This window comes from Microcaecilia unicolor, chromosome 8 (assembly GCF_901765095.1).
Source record: "Microcaecilia unicolor chromosome 8, aMicUni1.1, whole genome shotgun sequence".
In the NCBI taxonomy this organism is placed as follows: domain Eukaryota; kingdom Metazoa; phylum Chordata; class Amphibia; order Gymnophiona; family Siphonopidae; genus Microcaecilia; species Microcaecilia unicolor.
The window spans coordinates 56,866,716-56,886,204 of record NC_044038.1 but is presented as its reverse complement, the minus strand read 5'-3'; the positions used below and the strand labels follow the sequence as shown (position 1 = coordinate 56,886,204).

General features: G+C 42.7%; 1 protein-coding gene across 1 annotated transcript in view; it reads left to right on the top strand.

Moving 5' to 3' along the window:
* The window catches only part of LOC115476518 (ankyrin repeat and fibronectin type-III domain-containing protein 1-like), a 1,054,756-nt gene that overhangs the window by 324,036 nt on the left and 711,231 nt on the right, over positions 1-19,489 (top strand). Inside the window, exon 4 of the mRNA XM_030212932.1 lies at positions 11,943-12,172. Within this exon, the coding sequence (XP_030068792.1) occupies positions 11,943-12,172 (230 nt within the window). The remainder of the gene's footprint in view (positions 1-11,942; positions 12,173-19,489) is intronic.

The window sequence follows — 19,489 nt, the reverse complement described above, 5'->3', positions numbered from 1 at the left end:
CTGTTTTATATCACTTCTGGACATATGCAGGGCTGTCAGGAAAAAAAAAAGCAAAAAAGAAACCAGAAAAAAACAAACCACAACTAGACCTTCAAGACTGAGACAACAGGAGTCCTTTATTGAGATAAGACCCAGCACGGGCCGTGTTTCGGCGTACACAACGCCTGCCTCAGGGGTCTTTGCACCACAAGTCTTATCTTTTCTATTTCCAGTTAAAGTGACACCATTTATTTCTGAAACAACTGTCCAAATCCACTCCCGGTCCCTGCGCTGTGCACTTCCGCACTTTCCAGCACCCAGTCCTAAAGCACCTTGTGAAGTCAAACTGCTCCGCCTTCTTGATTGGCTGCTTATCAGCCAATCGGTGCCACAGTCTCACACGAGGTTGGAGAAAGCAAGGAGGTTGGAGAAAGAACATGAGCTAAGCAGCCAATCCGGTCTTATCTCAATAAAGGACTCCTCTTGTCTCAGTCTTGAAGGCCCAGTTGTGCTTTTTCTTTTTCTGTTTGCTATTTGTGTTTACTGTCTTACCCTCTCTGGTTGCCATATGCAGGGCTGTACGTAAATGTTGCGCTTCTATAAGTTACATGCTATGCAGGTTGCACAATAAGGACCAGATGTTATATATATAGCACCTGAAAAATCCATGCTGCAAATAATTCTGCCTTGGTGTATTTTGTAAACCGCGCCTAACTCTAGATGCGTCCATTTACGCCTATTAGAACTTGGTGTAAATATTGCCGCCTAAGTTAGGTGCGGAGCACATGTATTCTATAACCCTGCCTGTAGATTTTTGGATTGCCCGTGGCCCGCCCATTCCATGCCCATAGCCACGCCCCTTTTGGAAGTGTATATTAGAATTTATATGCTCAGTTTTACAGAATACACCTAAGTTGTGCGTGTAAATTCTAATTAATGCTAATTAATGTCAGTAATTGCTTATTAAGTGGCAATTATCAGTGCTGATTGGCTTGTTAAGTAATTAAATTGTGCACAGAAATCCAGAATATGACTGGATTTGCATGCGCAATTTGTCATGCTATATAGAATCTGGGGGTAATCTGGTAAAATACTGCATAGCACCCAACTGGCACTACGCATAGGAATGTTTCTCTCAGGTATGTAAATGCTAGTATTTTATAATATAGTGCACAAATGATGCTTACCAAAGGGATAGCCAGAAGTCCAATTTTGGTGGTGCCCAGGGTTGGACTGGGGTGGGGGACCAAGCATTTCCTCTCAGTTTTTCTCTTTCCCTGTCCCCAGCTCTGCCAGTCCCTCCCCCCCCCCCCCCCCCACCTACTCATACCTTTGCTAGCAGGGTCGCCCAAGCCCCGCCAGCCAAAGAGATTCACTGGCTGAACCCCTTCCTATGCTGCCTCGGCAGTGAGGAAGCCAGAAGGGTGATGCCGGTACTGCCATGCACGCTCAGAATTGAGCATGTGTGGAAGTGCCAGCATCTGCAGCTGAAGCACCCCACTGGCTTCCTCGCTGCTGAAGCAGCACGGGCAGGGGTTTGGCCAGTGAATCTCTTCGGCCGGCGGGGCTTGGGCTGCAATTGTAGAGGGGGTCTGAGCCCCCCATGGCTCAGACCACTGGTGCTTACATTTAGGCGCTAAGGTTATAGAATGAGGAAGTAAGTAGGTAGCTCCAGCAAAGGGAGATAAATGACTTGCACAAGGTCAAAAGGAGCATCAATGGGAGCAGCAGATCAGGACTAAGGTGTGTGGGCAGTGCTGGCTTAAACATTAACCCCCTAATTCTATAAACACTGCCAAAAATTGCACACACAAATTTGGACATGCGCCCAATTCGCAAATGCAATTTAATTGACTAATTTTAATTGGTGCTAATTGGCACTAATTAAGTTATGCACATAACTGCCTTCAATCATAGTTCTAGAAATTGTGCAAAATCCATAATGTGCAACTGCGAGGGGGTGTGGATCTGGCTGTGGCTTTTTAACAAGCAGTTATTGACACTAATTAGATTTAATTGAAATTTTACACGTGAGTAAAAAAGGGGGTGGGGAAGTGGGAGAGTCATGGGGTGGATTGGGAGTGTGCCTAGCATTTACATGCACATTTCATTTGGTGCAAATGACCACGCCTAAGTTAGGTGTGATTCCCGGGCATAAGCACTATTCTAAAAACCGCATCTAACTTTAAGCACAGCAGAACAGTGCTTTTTTCAGCACTGATTTTTTTGACCACCATATATAGAACTCACCCCTAGATGGACTAGATGTTTGCCAAGGCCAACAGCTTCCGGAGGGCAGCACATTCAAAGCAAACCAATCGAGACTCACAGCCACACAAACTCAGTGCATAGTTTTCCCCAGTAAGGGATAAATTCTCTAAATTGTGCTTTAAAAAAATCAGTGCCAAATAACAATGTGCTTAGTGAGATTCTATAAACCTTGACTAAAGTTAGGTGCGGCTTATAGAATGTGCTTAAGTATCTGGTGCCACGATTAAATTTAAGCGCAGCCATTTACACCAACTAAAACCTGGTGTAAATACCCATGCGGATTGGGAATATTCGATAACAGTTCACATATTTTTTAGGAATGCCCAGAACCCGCCCATGCCCCTCCCATGGTCACACCCCTTTTTCAGATCCTTGTATTAGAATTTACATGCACCACTTTATAGAATACACTTAGCAAGTTGTGTGCCTAAATTCTAAGTAGTGACAATTAGTGCTGATAATTGCTCAAGTGACCAATTATCAGTGCTGATTGGCTTGTATCCAATCCATGTGCAGCATGTCCCCTTCTCTTCCCTTTGCAGCATTCCCCCTTCCTCCCTTCCTTTCATGTGTGTTTAGCCTCTCTCCCTCTCCCTTCCTTTCCTGTTCATCATTTAGCTCTCTTCCCTTCCCTTTAATCTATGTCCTGAATTTCTTCCCGGCTTCCTTCCCTTCTCCCCTCCTCTGTTCCCTCCTGCAGGTCTGGCATCATCACCTCTGATCTCCCTTTGTACCAACCCCCCCCCCCCCCTTTGTGAGCCCTATGAACTTGCAGCGTTTGCTGACACTGCTGGCAGCAGTTACTTCAAGCTCTGTCCTGGCTTTCCCTCTGCTGCATCCTTACCCTGTGATACCAGGAAGTTGCGACAGAAGGAAAGACCCCGGGTCTGGCCAGAGAGAACTTGATGGTAGTGCTGACGACAGTGGCAGTGAACACTGCAACTTTGCAGGGATGGCGGGGGGGGGGGGGGGGGGGGTGGATGTGGATTGACAGATGGAGATTGCAAGGAGGAAACAGGATAGGCAAGGAGGCATGCCGCACTGTTGGGGGCAGTGTGCTGATATTGGGGTGGCAAAACAATTTTTGGGGGTGGCAAGTAGTGCTCAGCTCACTGTATCTTGCCAAAATTGTGGTACCCAGTTATAGAATTTCCCCCTTATGTGTGGACTCAGTCTTGGAACATCAAACGAATATGTTGGTCAGGATTGTGGGCAACGGAAATTGAGGTTCTCGGTTTCTCCTGAAACCGAATTTGCAGCGAAATTTGCTGCTCAGTTTCATCTGAAACCGAAGCTGAAATTGAAATCATTGCACCCCCCCCCCCAAAACACAAGCTTCACCCTCCCACCACTTGTAGGCCCCCTGGCCCTATCTTTAGAAGCCCTGGTAATCTAGTGGCTTCTTCAAGGCAGGAACGATCCCAACACGCTCCTGCCCATGCCGGCTCCACAGTCAGAATGGCTGCCGTAGGTTCCTGTTGCAACCTCACAAGATTGCAGCGGGAAGTTGCTGCTGCGATTTTGAGATTGGAAACAGCATAGGCAGGAGCAATCCCCAGTTGCTCCTGCCTTTGCCAGCTTCAATCTCAAAATGGCTGCCATGACTTCCTGTACCAGTCTCGTGAAGCTTGCGTGAGAAGTCATAGCAGTCGTTGTGACTGCAGAGCCAGCATGGGCAGGAGCAAATGGGGATCGCTCTTGCCCTCAAGAGGCCACTAGAAGACCACCAGGGCTTCTAAAGGTGGGCCTGGGGAGGGCCTTTGGGTAAGGGAGGGCAGGTAGAGAGTGGTCGGGGGAGGGGGGAAGTTTCCGTTTAAAACAAAAATGCACTGGCATTTTTGACTGAAACTGAAGCATGGCCGAGCTGGTTTCGGCACCACAACCAAAACTGAAATTCAGTTGGCTTCTAGATGCATTGGTAGAATTGTGTGTAGGATCTCAATGCAGGAATAGCAGAGGGATTTACAGGACAGGCTTGCTAGGATATCCACCCACAGTAACAGGAGTGGGGAGGTAATGAAGTGGTAGACACATGTGCAGGCAAGTTTCAATTGAGCTAAGCTTTTGCCCAGAAGAGAGTAAGGAGAGCATATTGTGCGGGGCCTTCTTCAGTCTATAAGCTGCTTGATCTGTTCCACCTTATCCATGTGGCAAATTACCTTCTCAGCTCTGATACTCTACCACGGCATTTCCTCCTTCTCTTTCAGAACAATGTTATCATTTAGCTGTACTCTTTTCAAGTCTGGATTGATATGTTTACCTGGAGAATAACTGTAGCTTTCAAAACACAGGCTTCTGCTTGGGAAGAAGTGACATTTTGGTGCGAGGAGCAGCGGCAGCTTATGTAACATTTCTTCCTAGAAGTTACTGTACCTCTTCCTTTATATCACTCCTATCCTTTGAAAAATGCTTCTAGTCTTTGCCTTTGGGAATTGGTAACATGAGTGCTGAACGTGCTTTGTTCCAGACTGAAAGAGGTTTAATATTTCCTCATGAAATGTTATGCCAGTGAAGTGAAAACCTGGCTTGTAAGATTAGCTATGGGCACCACCACTGCATTCCTTTGTACCTCAACTCACACACAGCCAACAGTGTCGCTTCCCGAAACCCTTTTTGAGGTCACGAGGAAAAATGAATTGTAAGGTTCTGGGCATGAAAATCTCTAGAATAAATCATTTTAAAGCAACAGTACTAGCAAAGAGAAGTAAAATTATTCAACTTGGCAGTGAAAGGAAAATCCTGAAGTCTTTTTGTTTGGTTTGTGATTAGAAATAAGAATGTATATATTTGGTTTACAGATCTTCCTGTTTGGGCAGTATCCACTGTGAATTGCATGGATCTCATGATACATGGAAAGGACCAACTGCTGGAAAGTGGATTCAGGAAATAATGAGGTTGATATTCAAAGCGATTTAACCAGCCAGACACTGCTCCTGGCCGGTTAAATTGCTTGGTTGGGACTAACCAGTTAGTGCCACTGAAAATAATCAGTTAGCGCCAAACTGAAAACCAACTATTCTAGGGGCGTTCCGGTGGGGGGGGGGGGGGGGTGGAGTGAGCACTTGGTTGGGTAAGTGCCGATATTGAACAGGGCCGCTGACAGACACAGCTGGACTCGTGGCAGGCCTCCCGCTGCACCACCACCCCCACTCGGCCCATCCCCCCACATTTGGCCCACCGCTCCCGCTTGTCCCCTCACCTTCCTGTGTCTGACTGCTCCCCCCTCGGTCTGTGTTTCTGCTCCTGTGTGCCAGGAGGACCCGGATGATTGCGGACTGGGGCAGACTGAGAACCAGGGAAGCCAGGTTTAAATTTCGCTGCTGTTCCATGTGATTTTGGCCGAGTTCTTAACCCTTCATTTCCTCAGGTACAAACTTAAGTGGCCTTTTACTCCAGCTGTGTGTAGAAATTGTGCACTAAAAACTATTTCTGTTTTTCACAGGGAAGTGTGTCTTGGGGGGAGGAGAATGGACATTTCTGCACTAATCAGCTCATTTACATTATCATGCGCTAACCGATTAACACAGAATTAGCGCACGAGCCCTTACTGCCTACAAAATAGGTGTCAGTAAGTGCTCATGCACTAATTTTTTTAATGCCTGTATGCTAATGGCAATATTAGCACTTTATATCATTTATCATTTATTCATTTTATATACCGTTTCTTATTGCTGGTGCAAAACAGAACGGTTTACATTTGTTAAAATTCAACCCATACATACAAACATATAAGAACTCCAATCATTGATAGAAAAGCACAGCAACCCAAAATGCCTGGAATAGACTTCCTAAGCCATTACGTCAAGCTCTGTCCCTGGCCGCCTTCAAATCCAGGCTAAAGGCCTACCTGTTTGATGCTGCTTTTAATTCCTAACTTGTCACCTGCTTGTAACCTTATCTTGTTTTCCTCTCTTCAATAGTCCCTTTTTCCTATGTGTCCTATCTGTCTGTCCTACCCTCATCCCTTATTTGTCCTGTCTGTCTGTCCTGATTTAGATTGTAAGCTCTTTTTGAGCAGGGACTGTCTTTTCTTCAAGTTCAGTTGTGAAGCGCTGCGTACGACTGGTAATGCTATAGAAATGATTTATAGTAGTAGTAGTAGAATTCCAGTCTTTTCTGGCAAGTATTTCACATCTCAGTGTCCATCACTAACAGTGCTCTTGTGTGCATCCTGGTTAACCTAATGTAACCTCCCCTCCTTCTGACCTGATCCCCCTTCCCAATACAAAAAAATAAATTCCTGGTAATCTAGTGGCTGCCCTCCCTTCCCCTGACCTACCCTTCTCTCCCTGAACATAAAAAAAGAATAAATCCCTAGTATTCTAGTATACCCCCTCCCCTTTCCAAACCCCTCAAATCCTCATCACACATCTTAAAAAGTCAAAAGGCAGGAGCGATGCCTACTTGGTTTGTTCTGATGCACCACTAGGGGCAGTCTTCCAAATAAGGCAATATAATTTGATAGACTACCCCTAGTGGGTTAATGTTGTAATAATAATAATATGATATTATATTATTCTATTCTTCTCTATTCTATTCTCCACCAATTAAATATAAGGTAATATGATAAGAATAAGAATATGTAAGAAAAGGGGGAATTAAATACTGTATTTGTTGAATTACATTAATCTGCACTGTAAGGTTTAAGGACATGTGCTCAAAACATAAAGACCATATATTAACTCTAAAATGTTTATTTACAATACAGGTAATGTAATAATGTTACAGAGAGAGGCAGTTTTTAAGGATCTTTCATAAGGGGAATGTGCTTTCAAGATAGCAAATCTGAATTATAAATTAGGCTGGATAATGGTAACTTACTTTGATGTCGGGTCCAGGGGCGTAGCTACGGGGGGCCTGGGCCCCTGCAAATTTTGTCCAGGCCCCTGGTTTGGCTGGCAGAGTTCCCCAACCCCCGCCAGCCAAAGTCTTCTTCAGCGCAGTCTCCGGCGCAGCCACATTCGCTGCCTGCTCCCTGCTCTTCTTTCTTCTTGCTCCTCCAGGGTCCGCCCTCTCTCCCACCCACCCAGTTCCAGGGTTGTTGCCCTCCCCTCTCTCCCTCCTAGTTCCAGGGTCGTTGCCCCCTCTCCCCCCCTCCAGCCACCCTGCGATGCTTAATTGAAAAATTAGGCAGCTGTGTAGTCTAACAAAACACACCTGGAACGTTGTGAAGCTGACTCTGTGGCTTCATTGAAGTGAAGGGTTGGTAAGGTTCGTCTGATTCGTGAGTCTGTAACCATCTCTCTCGGCCCCGCCCTCACGCCTCTGATAGGTCCGCCGCCCTCAACGTCAAACGTGATGACGTTGCGGACGTCAAAGCGTGATGACGTCGAGGGCGGTGGACCTATCAGAGGCGCGAGGGCGGGGCCGAGACAGATGGTTACAGATTCACGAACCTGACAAACCCTTCACTTCAGTGAAGCCACAGAGTCAGCTTCAGAACGTTGGAGGTGCTTTTTATTATAGTAGATATATATATATATATAATTTTTTAAATTTTTTTTGATGATTTAAACAGCTAGCATAGCTGCTTTATTAGTAAAAATGGAATATTATATAGTGAAATGGAACAGACATGTAATGAATTATTCTATTACAAGGGAAAGCTGGGAGAAATGAGCTTCTATGGTGCCAGACTGGGATAAAGTTAGAGCTGGTTAGATTGAAAGAAGACCAGAGAGAGGTTCATGGGCTTCACTCTTCTAATTGCCTAACAGCTGTCTAGCTAGTAGGGATGGACTGTCGTTTGTGCCAAAATGCCATGTATTTTGTGTGCTCTTCTTAAAGAGTGAAGAGTGCACACACTTTCCTGATTGCATGCGTCTGTGTGCACTATTGAAGAAAGAATGCACAGAAGAGTAGTGCTCTCTTTCACATAGTGCTCGTTCTTTAAGAAGAGTGCACTTTCTTTGCATATAGGGCCGGATTCAGTAAATGATATACTGGGAAAAATCAACCTTCAGCGCTATCCTATAAAGGGCGCTCCAGGATGAGTGCCCTATATAGAATAGCGCATAGGAGGGGATTTGCGTGCCCAAATTTGGGTGTGAGGACTTAAACCCTGGAGTGCAAATTGGGTGCAGATCTCCAGAATTCTGTAACACTGTACGCATCTTTTGTGAATGACCCTGACCTATCCATTCCCCTCCCATGGCCATGCCCCCTTTTGGGTTGACCACCAGATGATTCTCGCACAGCCAGATCTGCAATGCAACTCTAAATTAGTACCAATTAATGTCAATAATTGCTTGTTAACAGACAAATTGTTGATTGTTCCCTGCTTGATCTCAGGCAAATTTGGGCACCATTTATTGAATCTGGGGGATAGTGTGCACTGTTCTTCAGTGGTGTTCCTAGATCGGCTGCCACCCAGGGCAGATCACTGCTGCACCCCTCCCTGGTGAATCACCACTCCCACCCAAGTGCATCACTCTTTCCTCCTGGGGGTGCAGGGAGCAGTCGCATGGCTGTTGACTCTGCCAGTTCCCTGCCCTGGAGCAGCAAGTAACATCAGAGGGAGCAGGGAACCGGCGGAGCTGACGGCCGTTCAGCTGCTCCCTGCACCCCCTTGCAGCGTGAACCCGGGGCGGACCGCCCTCGCCGCCCCGCCCTTGGTATGCCACTGCTGTTTTTCAAAGAGTTCACACTCTTGACAACATTCATTCTGGAACAAAAAAAAATAATCCCTGGAATATAATAATGAGCAAAACGTTTTGGCTGTCCATCTCTACTAGTCAGTATCATTTGAAATCATACACAGATGTTGGTGTTTTTGTTGATTTTTGCACTACTAAGAATGTGGTGAAATAGTCCTAGTGCTACTTTTGGAATTAGACATATAGGGTGGTTAAATTGGAAATGATCAACATTTGCATGCTACCATGTTATAGTAGCACAAATATTCAATCATATCTACTTGGTCAGAGATGGAGCTTATTTGAAAATGGGTCTTTACGATGGGCTAGTTCTGTTGCTGCATCTTGTAAAGCTTTGCTTCAGAACCATAGAGGCAAAGAAAAATGGGAATCTTCAAGCAGAGATGTAAAATAGAAAGTGCTTTTTCCCCCAGAACATGCACAGCGAACTGAATTTAATGACATTTGTACAGGTCCAGGAGTGACAGGCAGTGTTATGCGCCAGTAGTGAGCTGCATCAAGAGAGCAATTATGTATTTTCCAACACCCAACTTGCAAAAGAGGAGATCCAACTTTAGTTGCTTTTCTCAAATAGGGCCTGTCAGATGTTTGTGTATTGTGGAGGTGGTGTGCATGGGTGTGAGTCTAAGGGAGGTAGTGGAAGTTGAGAGTCATCTCACACAGCAGGGTCAGTCCAGGCTGGTTTAACAGTGGTGCTGGTAAAGGAAGGGGGAGGGTGGTCCCTAAGCCCTGTTCCAGCTGGGAATTTTAATTGCCTAGTGTGCTTCTTTAGAGAAGTAAGGACAAAGTGGGAAATAATTAGAGATTAATTTAGATATGAGGAAACTGCCACTTCATAGTTTGTTTAAAGAGCCAAAAGATCCTCAAACAAGAGCAGTCCAATAACTGAAATGCAGTGGCTCAACTTGCATGTCACAAAAATTATGTTAAAAGAAAGAAAGATGAGAATAACGGTGATTTTTCTTTTGCAGCAACGACTTGTAGGTTTCTTTTGTGACAAATTTTACAATAATTTATTTTCTTTATATAACTATATACTTATCAGGTAGCATATAAACAGTACAGTTGTACAGTTCAGCTTGACTGATTCTAGATTGCATGTGTGAAGGATAATTTGTCCTGACTCAGTGACAGTGCTTTTTGTATGCTTTTTGCTGCTGTTGTGGAATTCTCTTCCTGTAGATTTGAGACATGAATTACATTATAGGAGATTTTATAAGTTGCTAAAAACTTGGTTGTTGTTTTATGTAGTTAGGAGTGAATTCTATATATGGTGCCAAAAATAGCACTGTTCTATAAGCCGCGCTTAAAGTTAGGCTCGGTTTATAAAATAGCACTTACTGCCAGAAAGCACGCCTAAATTTAGGTGCAGCCATTACAACCAACTGAAACGTGGTGCAAATGTATGTGCCTAAAATATGCATGTTGTTATAGTGTAAGTATCTCCCCCCCCCCTTATACTATAGCAACATGTGTAAATGCCCCCCTTCCGCCCATGACCTTTCTACTTATGCTCCCCCTTTCTTTACTCATGTGTAAAATTGCAATTGTCTAATTAGTGTCAGTAATTGCTTGTTAAAAAGCCAATTATTGGCACTAATTAGCTCATTCTTTAAATTGTACATGCAATTTTTGGTGACTTTTATAGAATTAGGGTGTTAATGTTTTTAATGTTGCTTATTATGTAATTCATTTTCTTTCTGGAGTTATGGCATTTTTAAGTTGTCTAACCTAGGGCTTCTTTTACAGAGTTGCGCTATTGATTCCTGTGCAGCAAATGAGAGGAAGCCCATTCAATTCCTATGGGCTTCCTCTCATTTGCCGCACAGGAATCACTAGCACAACTTTGTACAAAAAGCCCCTATTTAGGTAAACCATCCAGAACATTTTGGTTAGTGACTGTATATAAAAAAAATCCTATATTAGTATAACTTTTTTATTGATAATTTATATGTAAAATAACTCAGATAGTTCTTGATCCAGGTTTGGAAGTATATATGTTTGTTTTGGCTTTCACGCTCAAGAATCCCATTATATTTATATTTATTGCATTTGTATCCCACATTTTCCCACCTATTTGCAGGCTCAATGTGGCTTACAGAGGTCTGTTATGGCATTGCCATTCCAGGGTGTCAGATACAATTGGTGATGCAAAGAGATTAAGGATGGAAAGAAGTATTAAGAAAATAGGTATAGAAAGATGATTTTCAGGTTAGAGTGGATTGGTGAGGTGGATTGGTGAGGTGGTATAGTTAAGCTATGGGTCCTCTTTGTAGGCTTTATTGAAGAGGTACATCTTCAGAGATTTACGAAAGTTGGATATTTCGTCGATTGTTTTCGGGTTAGCTGGTAGTGCATTCCACAGCTGCGTACTCATGTAGGAGAAGGAGGTCTCGTGTACAAGTTTGTATTTTAGTCCTTTACAGCTGGGGAAGTGTAGATTAAGACATTTTCGGGATGATCTTTTGGCATTTATCCCACTTTTACAAAAGAAAGGGATCCTTTTACTAAGGTGCGCTGAAAAATGGCTTACGGTAGTGTAGGTGTAGGTATTTGGGCGCGCGCAGAATCATTTTTCAGCGCACCTGTAAAAAATGCCTTTTAAAATTTTTTCTGAAAATGGACATGCGGCAAAATCAAAATTGCCGTGCGTCCATTTTGGGCCTGCGACCTTACCACTGGCCATTGACCTAGCGGTAAAGTCTCACACGGTAACCGGGTGGTAATGACGTGTTCCAAATGCCATGTCTGTTACGCGCGGCTGATAATGAAAATTATTTTTTGGCCACGCATATCGGACGCACACCAAAAATGAAATTACTGCAAGAGCCACGCGATAGCCTTGCGGTAACTCCATTTTGGTGCGTTGGGCGCGCGTAGAACCTTATGCAGCTTAGTAAAAGGGCCCTTCAATTTGTGCTCCTAAGTTTGGAATCTGTCTACCCATTTTTTAATAAAAGATTTTCACATTGTATGATGGGATTTGATTTGATTTTGCAGTGACTTCTCTCTTATTTCTTTTTGCTTTGTTTTGAGGGGAGGCATGGCGGCTGGAAGATGACAATATGGAACCACAGACTGAGACTGCTTTCAGTCCACAGGCACACACTGCTGTGGATGAGGCGCCCTTTGGTTACTTCCGAACACGCTCCTTCTACATGAGAAAAAGTGCCTCTGTGGATAACCACCTGAGCTCCTTCAGCTACTCCACCCACCCATCAGACACAAAGACAGAGAAGGTTAAGACCAAGCTAAGGAGACAGTTTGTGAGTACACCACATTTTTAATGAATTTCTCCTGTTTAATTACACTCCTCCATACCTGAACCAAAGCCAGACTCAGAGGAAGATTAGCTTTCTACACGAGTAGCACACAACTGTATAAATGTCATGTGTGATGCCGGCATCTTGTCTTGAAATGTTAAGACAGAAGCAGCCAAAGTAAGAACAAGACCCTAAACCATTTCACTCATTGAATCAAGACTACTTTAAAATAAGTCTTTAGGGGGTCCTTTTACTAAGGTGTGCTGAAAAGTGGGCTGCGGTAGTCTAGGTACGTGTTGTGGCCGCGTACATATCCATTTTTCAGCGCACCTGTAAAAAAAAGGCCTTTTTAAAATTTTTGCCAAAAATGGACGTGTGGCAAAATAAAAATTGGCGCGCATCCATTTTGGGTCTGAGACCTTACTGCCAACCATTGTCTTAGCGGTAAGGTTTCTCATGTTAACCTTGCGGTAATTGCCTACACGCATCAAGTCGGAGTGACCGCCTGATTTTCACCACACGCCAGAAAGTAAAACACATTTTGTGGTGCGCGTAGCGGACGCGCATAAAAAATGAAATTGCCGCACAGGCCACGCGGTAGCTGGGTGGTAACTCAGCGTTGGGCATGCATAGGCGCCTACGTGGCTTAGTAAAAGGGCCCCTAGATTTGCATGTACAAGTTGAGCCAGCCATTTTAGCTAAAACTCCCTTCCAGCTGTATGTGAAGTCTCATAATTTGTTTTGTCCTGTGGAAAATCAGTAATGCAAATTAGAATTGGATTTACTATAAAACAATTCTCGGAGTGTTATAATGAGCTAGAGCTATGTGATTGTACACTGAAAGGCATTGTCATGCATAGTGCACTTTGTTATGTGTGTCGGGGGGGGGGGGGGGGTACATTTTAGATGCTTGTAAGAACAGGCAGGGACAGTTGAGGTTCCTACAGATAGTCTCTGAAATTTTGAAATCCATGAGACTTTCCACAGTGTTTGACTGAAGAGCACAGTACCTGGCATGATGCAAGACCTACCAAATCCTTGTTTTTAACAGTGGAGGCACTGAAGATAACTGGAAGATACTGTAAAACTTTGTCTTAAATAACTATTTAAATGCTTTGGAGCCGATGAATGTGATTTTCTTGAGGGCGTAGTGAGGCGGTACTTTGGGCACAGTAGAGTAATTGCTGTATATTAAAATGAAAGAACGTGATAACAGATCATCCCACAACGATCCTGCAGATCCCACAGTCAGCCAGGTTTCCAGGATATCTACGGTGAGTATGTATGCAGAGTTACCTCATGCATATTCATTGTAAACATCTTGACAACCCAGTTGGAGATATCCTGAAAGCCCAAATGGCTGTGGAGTCTCCAGGACAAATTTGGGAAGCCCTGGCATACAAAGTAGTAGACAGTAAGCTCGTCTATCCAGGGCATTACATGTAGGTAGGTATTCAGGTGAAGCTCCACAGTAGGATGATCCTTTATTGATTAGAATAAGTACCTGAAGAAACGTGGGAGCTAACAGTAGGCTGAATTGTGTACTGCAATTTATCTGCTTAAACTTTAATGTGGGTGTCATTTTATAGTTGTTTTTTCCTGCTGCTACGGGACACCCAATCCTGACATGGATACTATTATATCTCTGCCTCATTACCAGTTCACAGGTTGTAATGAAGGGCTTGGGTGTCTCTGCCCAAACATATAACACCACTTCCTGGGAGATCTGTATGAACATAACATGAACCCTAGACTTAGTCTGTTCTGGAAGCAGAAAAGGATGTTCTTCTTCTGTATTTTTTGTGATCCGTCTTTAGCTTCTTCCTAGAGAAGCCTTGGGACAGCCAGGGTTTTGGTGTGAGTTATGTCATGATGACACACAGAAGTACATTTTTATCACTACAGTTTAAGGACCTGATCTGTTTCTTGACGGACCCATGCAGGGTTTTGGTTATGGATTGTACATTCAAAGACATCACTTATTATTTTTTTTGTTTGTGTCACCTTCTAACTGCCGGACATGACATAAATAGATGGTGTTGGGGGTTGGGTGTGTAATATTGTGGCTGATTTATGTTTTGTGCTTTTGTGGACTAGTTCTAAAGTGGAATTTGTTTGTATTCTCTTGCTACATAACACCTGGACACCAAAGGTCATTGCTTAATTTTGAATGTTCCATGTGGCTGTCACAGGGCAAGCGTTGAGTGGCATTAAACTGATACAAGGGCAGGTTTCACATTAAAAATGTTTAGCAAAGCTTGAGTATTAAAAAAAAAAAAAAAGTCACAGCGGAGCACTTGCCAGCGCGAGAAAGAGAGCAGCTCATGATCACCTTGTTGAACATTTGAGGAGCCAGTGTGGAACCAGACATGTTAAGACTGCAAAATCTCTGCCTTGGGGTAAGAAATGAATTTGATTTTATTTCATTCAGGCTTGCAGTTCCATCCTAGTGAATCAGACTTTGGAGGAAAGTAATGAACTTAATTATAAACTGTAACTTTCCTGAAATCTGAAATCTAAGGACCACTTTTTTTCTAAAGTGTATTAAAATTTTGCAGTTGCCACATGTTAATGGCTAAAATTAACTTGTGGTTACTGTAAAGCCTCTGCATTAACTTTGAGTGGGGGGAGAGGGTATGCACAGCATGTTCCCATATTAATGCAAGACAGCTGACCACTCCTTAGCAGAATTGCAGATTGCATGGATGTACTTACCACCTGTTGAGGTGGTATTAACTGCTTCATGTTATCTGCTACATTAACACACAATATTATCCTTAAGAAGAAGCTGTAGTATCCCTGTCCATTCTCCCTGCCAATTCTTCAGTATATTCTACATTTTTCCAATTAGTGCATGCTAATTTCCACTTTGTTGCCCAGATTCTATATATAGCGCTGAAAATTGTGTGTGCAAATTTGGGTAGGTACCCAATTTGTGCATATAATTTAATTGAGTAATGAGGCGATTAGCACCATTAATTGGGCACTAACAATTATTAGCATTAATTGGAAACAATTTGGATTTACACACACTAAGTACTATTTTGTAAAGGTGCACGCATACATTTTTTAGGGCCCGTTTATGAAGCTGCGGCAAAAGGAGGCCTGTGCTGGCTTCGGCACGTGTTTTTGACACACGCTGAGGCCCCCTTTTACTGCAGCAGGTAAAGAGCAGGCCTTTCTTTTTTTTCAGGAAATGGCCGTGCAGCAAGTGAAGCAATTGCCACGCAGCCATTTTGTGGGGAGCACTTACCGGCATCCATTGAGGTGGCGGTAACTGGGCAGCATACAGCACTACTCAATTACCGCTGGGTACACACCAGCGCTACAAAAATAAAAATAATAAAAATAATTTTTGTAGTGCCGGATATGATGCGCGCTGTGGGTGGCACCTACCCCCAGGCTGCTGCGATAGCCCAGAGGTACTTCCCTTTTAGCAAGCGGTAAGCCTGCATTGGGCTAACCACTGCTTTGTAAAAGGGGTCCCTAGTGCGTAATTGAAAAGGGGGCGTGGCCATGGGAGTAGCATAGGTGGGTTAGGGATGTTCACTAAAGATGCAGGCAGTGTTATAGAATTTGGGGAATCTGTACCTAATTTACGTGCAAGAATTTACACCAGGTTTCAGTTGGTGTAAATCCTCACACTCAAGGTGTGGATCCTGGCGCTACATGCTATCTATAAATGGCACCCAACTCAGAACACCTCATTTTGTCAACCCCCAGAATCTAGTCCTAACTGCTTAACACAGTTAGTAAAAGGAGCCCTTAAATCTAAAACGTGTGCAAGTGCTTGTCGTAATCATGAAGCAGTCTTATGGTGAGAATAGGGCAGCAGCTGTGCTCCCATGTCTTCGTTAGGAGTAAGAGATCATGACAAGGAAGGGGTAAAAGTGAAGAAGAAAAGGAGACATACCTTCTTTCTCTTCTCTCAGCTTTATTAACTCTTTCCTCTCTTACCCCTTCCTTCATGCTGGCATGCTCTTTGTCCCACCTACCTTTCTCTTCCTCCCATTTCCACTCTGCCTATATGCATTGGCTGTGCAGACTGGCAGTTATAGGCAGTACCATTGAGTTCAATGAGTTTGACCACAACATCCAACTACTTAAGTGTCTATTGGTGTATGTCATTTTTTCGTTTGATGAATGGCCTGCAATTGTACAGATACAAAGGATTTAAAAAAACATTAATTCTAGCAAAAAATTTGTTGATAATTCAGTTGTTAGTTAAATAAATGTAGAAATAAATTGTAGACGATTCAGTTTTGTTACACTAAATCAGTATTTCCCAAGTCCATTCCTGGAGTACCCCTTGCCAGTCAGGTTTTTAGGATACTCACAATGAATATTGAATGAACTTGCTTTGCATACACTACCTCCATTATATGCAAATCTCTTTCATACATATTCATTGTGGATATTCTGAAAACCCTAACTGACAATAGGGTACTCCAGGACTGGACTTGGTAAACACTGCACTAAATGTGTTTGTGTCTAGCTCCCGAGCATTGTGCTTCCTTTTTTGTAATTCAAAACAGTTCAAAATGAGCTACTATCTAAATATATAAGTACAATGTAGGCTGGTTCACACCAGTCTTGTTTTAATAAGTGTAAGTAGTTCTAAAGTAAAATAAATGGGGAGAGTAAAATATGTTCGGAAGAGGGAAAATAAAATTGAGGGAGACAAATAGTGCAATTAAAAAGACAGAGGAGGACAGAAGTATTGTTCCCATGTGGAGGACAGTTTTCAAAGGATCTTGAGTGTTGAAGTCCTCAGGTAGAGTCCTCAGGTTGAAAACGCCTCTTTCCCCAATGGCTGAAAGTATACATGCCGTTTCATAGCCTGCATGTTTATAGTTACAGCAAAGAGGGCTAGCGAAGGTAAAATATACACTGAGGCTGGATTAAGTAAATGGTATCCAAAGTCAGGCACCACTAAGATCCATGGTAAGCACCAATTCTATGAAAGTCGCTTATAGTGCTTTTAATGGATTCCTGCGCCAAAAGACTTACTACACCTTCTGAAACTTGGTGTAAATGCCGAAATGCAACTAATGATAGTTCGGAGCATAAATTACGCTATTCTGTAACAACAACGCCTAAATTTTGGGAACATCTCTGAGCTGCCCATGCCTCTCCCCTGGTCATGCCTCCTTTTGAGTTGTGCGCGAGATAATTTAGATAGCAGTGTTACAGAATAGAGTATAGGCAGATCTGAGCATCAGTCCTAATTAGTGGACAGACCGATGGACACATTTTCAACAATAGGTGCTCTCACTTTTTTGTGAAAAAAATACCTTAAAAAAGGAACACATCATGCAATTAAAAAAAAAAAAAGCTAAAGAATCTTTGGAGCCTGGAAACAGGCAAGTTTGATATCTTGAAGACTTTAGTTAGGCTGCTTTAAAGAGAGGACAAGGTAGCCAAGTATAGCCCTCGGATAAAAGGTGATAATTGCAGAGTTTCTGGATCATTATTAATAAACTAGTAAAAAAGCCCCGTTTCTGATGCAAATGAAACGGGGGCTAGCAAGGTTTTCTTCTGTGTGCATGTGGGAGTGTGTGTGTTCCTGCCCTCTCTGCCCTCTCTCCCCTCCCCCCTCTGAGTCCTTCATTGTTACAGAGAGAGCGATTTGATTTTCTGCTTTGCTGTTTTCCTTCACTGTTTGTGTTAGAGAGAGAGCGAGGGCAGGGCAGACACTCATGGGGAAACCGGATATCTCTCCCTCTTCACACTTCCGGTTGGAGGCTTCATAGAACGTTGGTGTTGCCTTTTATATATAGAGATAATATTCTCTGTGACCATAGGCAGGTCATGTAACATCACTGCCTTTATAACTGAGATTCTTTTGTCTTGTCTTTTTTATTTTTTGAATGACGTCTTATGGTTTATAAATATTAACATTTGATTCTTATGAAATGTTGGGGCAAACACAGAAAGCAATAATATTGTCTAGAAAAAATATTTTCCTGGCCTTTTTTTTTAAATAATGCTGCAAATTTATGTCAGGTTAAGACTTTCTTCTTCACGATTGCTTTCTGCGTCAGTCATTTCTCTCTGCTTTTGCCCTCTTTCAGAATATTCTCCCTTCCCTCTCTGAAACTCGCTCTGCCTTTTACACCCTACCTTACTCCTCAACTTTATTTTCCTTGAGCTTATGATCAATTCATAAGGCTGCGCTTGTGATGTCTGTTGCCATGGAAAAAAAACTGTGATGTCACAATTCCACATTCTAACTTCACAGCAAGAGAAGACAACACTCGGAAGAGAAAAATTCACATTTTAAACATACACATTTCCAGCAATTAGCCAAACTGCTAAGACAAATAGCAATAAAATGCAGTAGAAGTAAACGTTTGTGACTAAAGAAGTCTTATTTTATTTCATTCTTCAGTGTGAATGTTGCTCTTTTCACAGAGGACAGAGATGAGCAGATTTATTATAATTTCAGCAGCTTCCATACTGATCTGCAGGAATCAGGAACGCAGCAGGCGCTTCTTATCAGCAAGAAGCAGGATAGACAAAAATAGACTTTAAAATTCTTACAACAACCAAATTAAATCAAATTATGCAAACCATATCAAATCAACAAGCATTTAAAAAATATTAACATGCATATTTAACAAATATTAAAATACATATAAAATCATGTACATTGCTCTCTCATTATAAAATGTGTAGACAAACAATAAAAGCAAATAAAACATATATAAAACATGCAGAGGTGTTTAAATAAATTATAAGTGAATAAAATAGTACATTGCATTACTCCAGTGATTCAATCAAAATAACCGGTTCTGCGTAAAAAGGTGTTTCCCCAATATTTCAATTGCATTCGACATAATATGCTTGTAATTGCAGTGATCATAATAATTGTACAAATGTTTTAATCTCCATAAAAGACATAGCAACTGTGCTGCAATATAAGATCAATGTTAGAGTTTTGTACCTGTTAGGGTTGGTGAATCTTGAACATATTACAGAAGTGATGGACTCAGGCCAAGTCAAAGTAGACTTCTCCTGGTGAAAGGTGGCATTTAAAATGTCTTTCTTCTCAGTGACATACACCTTAAACCTTCAGTCAACAAGGTGAAATCATTAACAGCTCCTGTTAATGCTCATTCTGGAGCTCAATCTGTATCACCATCTGCTCAGGAGCTTGCTGATTTTTTTCTTCATAAAGTAGTTCAAATTCGAACAGATCTATCACAGTCCACACATAAAGAGTGGTAGTCCATCATTGGGTATTTTAGTAGAGTTGGAACAGCCTGTGTGGTTAGATCAGACTTGGAATTCTTTTCTACCCATTTTGACTACAACTAC